The sequence below is a fragment of the Blastomyces gilchristii genome (assembly GCF_000003855.2).
Source record: "Blastomyces gilchristii SLH14081 genomic scaffold supercont1.16, whole genome shotgun sequence".
Lineage (NCBI taxonomy): Eukaryota > Fungi > Ascomycota > Eurotiomycetes > Onygenales > Ajellomycetaceae > Blastomyces > Blastomyces gilchristii.
This window is the reverse complement of record NW_003101667.1, coordinates 314,778-316,194: the sequence shown is the minus strand read 5'-3', so window position 1 is coordinate 316,194 and position 1,417 is coordinate 314,778. Positions and strand designations below refer to the sequence as shown.

At 44.9% G+C, this 1,417-nt stretch overlaps 1 protein-coding gene across 1 annotated transcript; it reads right to left on the bottom strand.

The window, feature by feature from the left end:
* Window positions 1-231: 231 nt before the first annotated feature.
* On the bottom strand, window positions 232-1,196 carry BDBG_06816 (uncharacterized protein; the record flags this gene model as incomplete). Its single annotated transcript, XM_002622652.2, has 1 exon — window positions 232-1,196. The coding sequence occupies one exon, from the start codon at window positions 1,194-1,196 to the stop codon at window positions 249-251; it is 948 nt and encodes a 315-aa protein (XP_002622698.1). The 3' UTR covers window positions 232-248.
* Window positions 1,197-1,417: the final 221 nt, after the last annotated feature.

Sequence of the window (1,417 nt, the reverse complement as noted above, 5' to 3'; positions counted from 1 at the left end):
TAATGTTAAAACTGTGTAATGGGATCAGTTGAATTGGTAATGAGACTATCAAAAAATCTGGTCCTGGTCTCAGACACGGTCACACGGTCAGTCTACATATTACAATGTCAAAGCTATCTGATAAAACATGAATTAAAATGAATTATTTTGTGCTTCTTGTTGTTTTCTCAAGTGCACTCTTCACTACAGCTTCTCTCTTCGTACGATGGCTCTCTAACTACCAATAAAAGACTTTGATTTTACATGATTTAGAATTCAAAGCATTTTCCTACGCCTTTCTCCAGGCACTCCCGCTTCAAGTTCTTAGTCCATTCTTCATAATATCTTTTCCATTCCATTGCCATGGCCATGGCTTCAGAGTCATTTGACATATCTTCCATCCACAATTCGATTTCATTCGACCTGCCTGACATCTTCGGGCTCAACGCGACACTAAGCTCCCTCACCCTCCCCAACTGCCGAAATGGATCCAAGTACGAGGGTAAGAAGTTGCGAATAAGTTCAACACTTCTACGGCGCGTGTACCAAAACCACACCGAATCAAGACAAATATGGAGCTTGATGAGATTGGAACCCTGAAGATGTGATGCAATCAACTGAACATTTTCAAGGATAGGCCCATGCCTTCCTGAATGATCAACCGAAATATTCAATTGGAAGGTAAGTTGTTTAAACCTTTGCCAGGAACCAGTTTGAATTGAGTGGCATTTTCTTCCCAAGATGTACACATCCTTGCCAGACAGGAAGATATCGCAGACCAGTTTTCGGTAGAGGACATCAGTTGCATCCTCAAATATCTGACGATTCAAACGCGCCACTTTGAGAAAGCTGTAATATGTGTAAAATTTCGCATAGCTGCTCTGATATTCATTGAGAATGTATGAGAAAATTTGTTGACGAAGTTCGAGTGGCAGACGCAGTATGTAGCATGGCAAGGCAAGTTCTATGTGCTTGAAACAAAGCTGTATTTCGGTCCAAGGAATCTTTTTGAGGCATTTGCGACTGCCCCCAAGCGGCGCCTGGCAAAAAGCCACTGAGAGGCCAAGCTTTCTATGAGACCAGCACACTGGGAGTCCCTGCCGCGCTCGTGAGGAAGTCGCTCGATTTTTGCATGCATCGTAGGAACGCGTCAGTGCCGAGCATTGTGGTCGGATTTTCTTTCGGGCGGGCTTTGAGTGCCTTTTGCCTCTCGGCATTCTTGCGCCTCCAATTCAGTGGGTAGAACTCGGTTCCTGTAAGGCAGATATTGTGACAATTCTCTAAAAGCTGCCAGGACTAGTTTGAGCCAGAGGTCAATGATGATTTCGAGTTGGAGCAACAGCTGCCATCTGAGGTGTTACGGATGGAATGGTTGGCAGGGGAACATCCAAAGTCACATGGGGAGGAACATTGTTTCCCCGATCTCGCGGTCTCTACC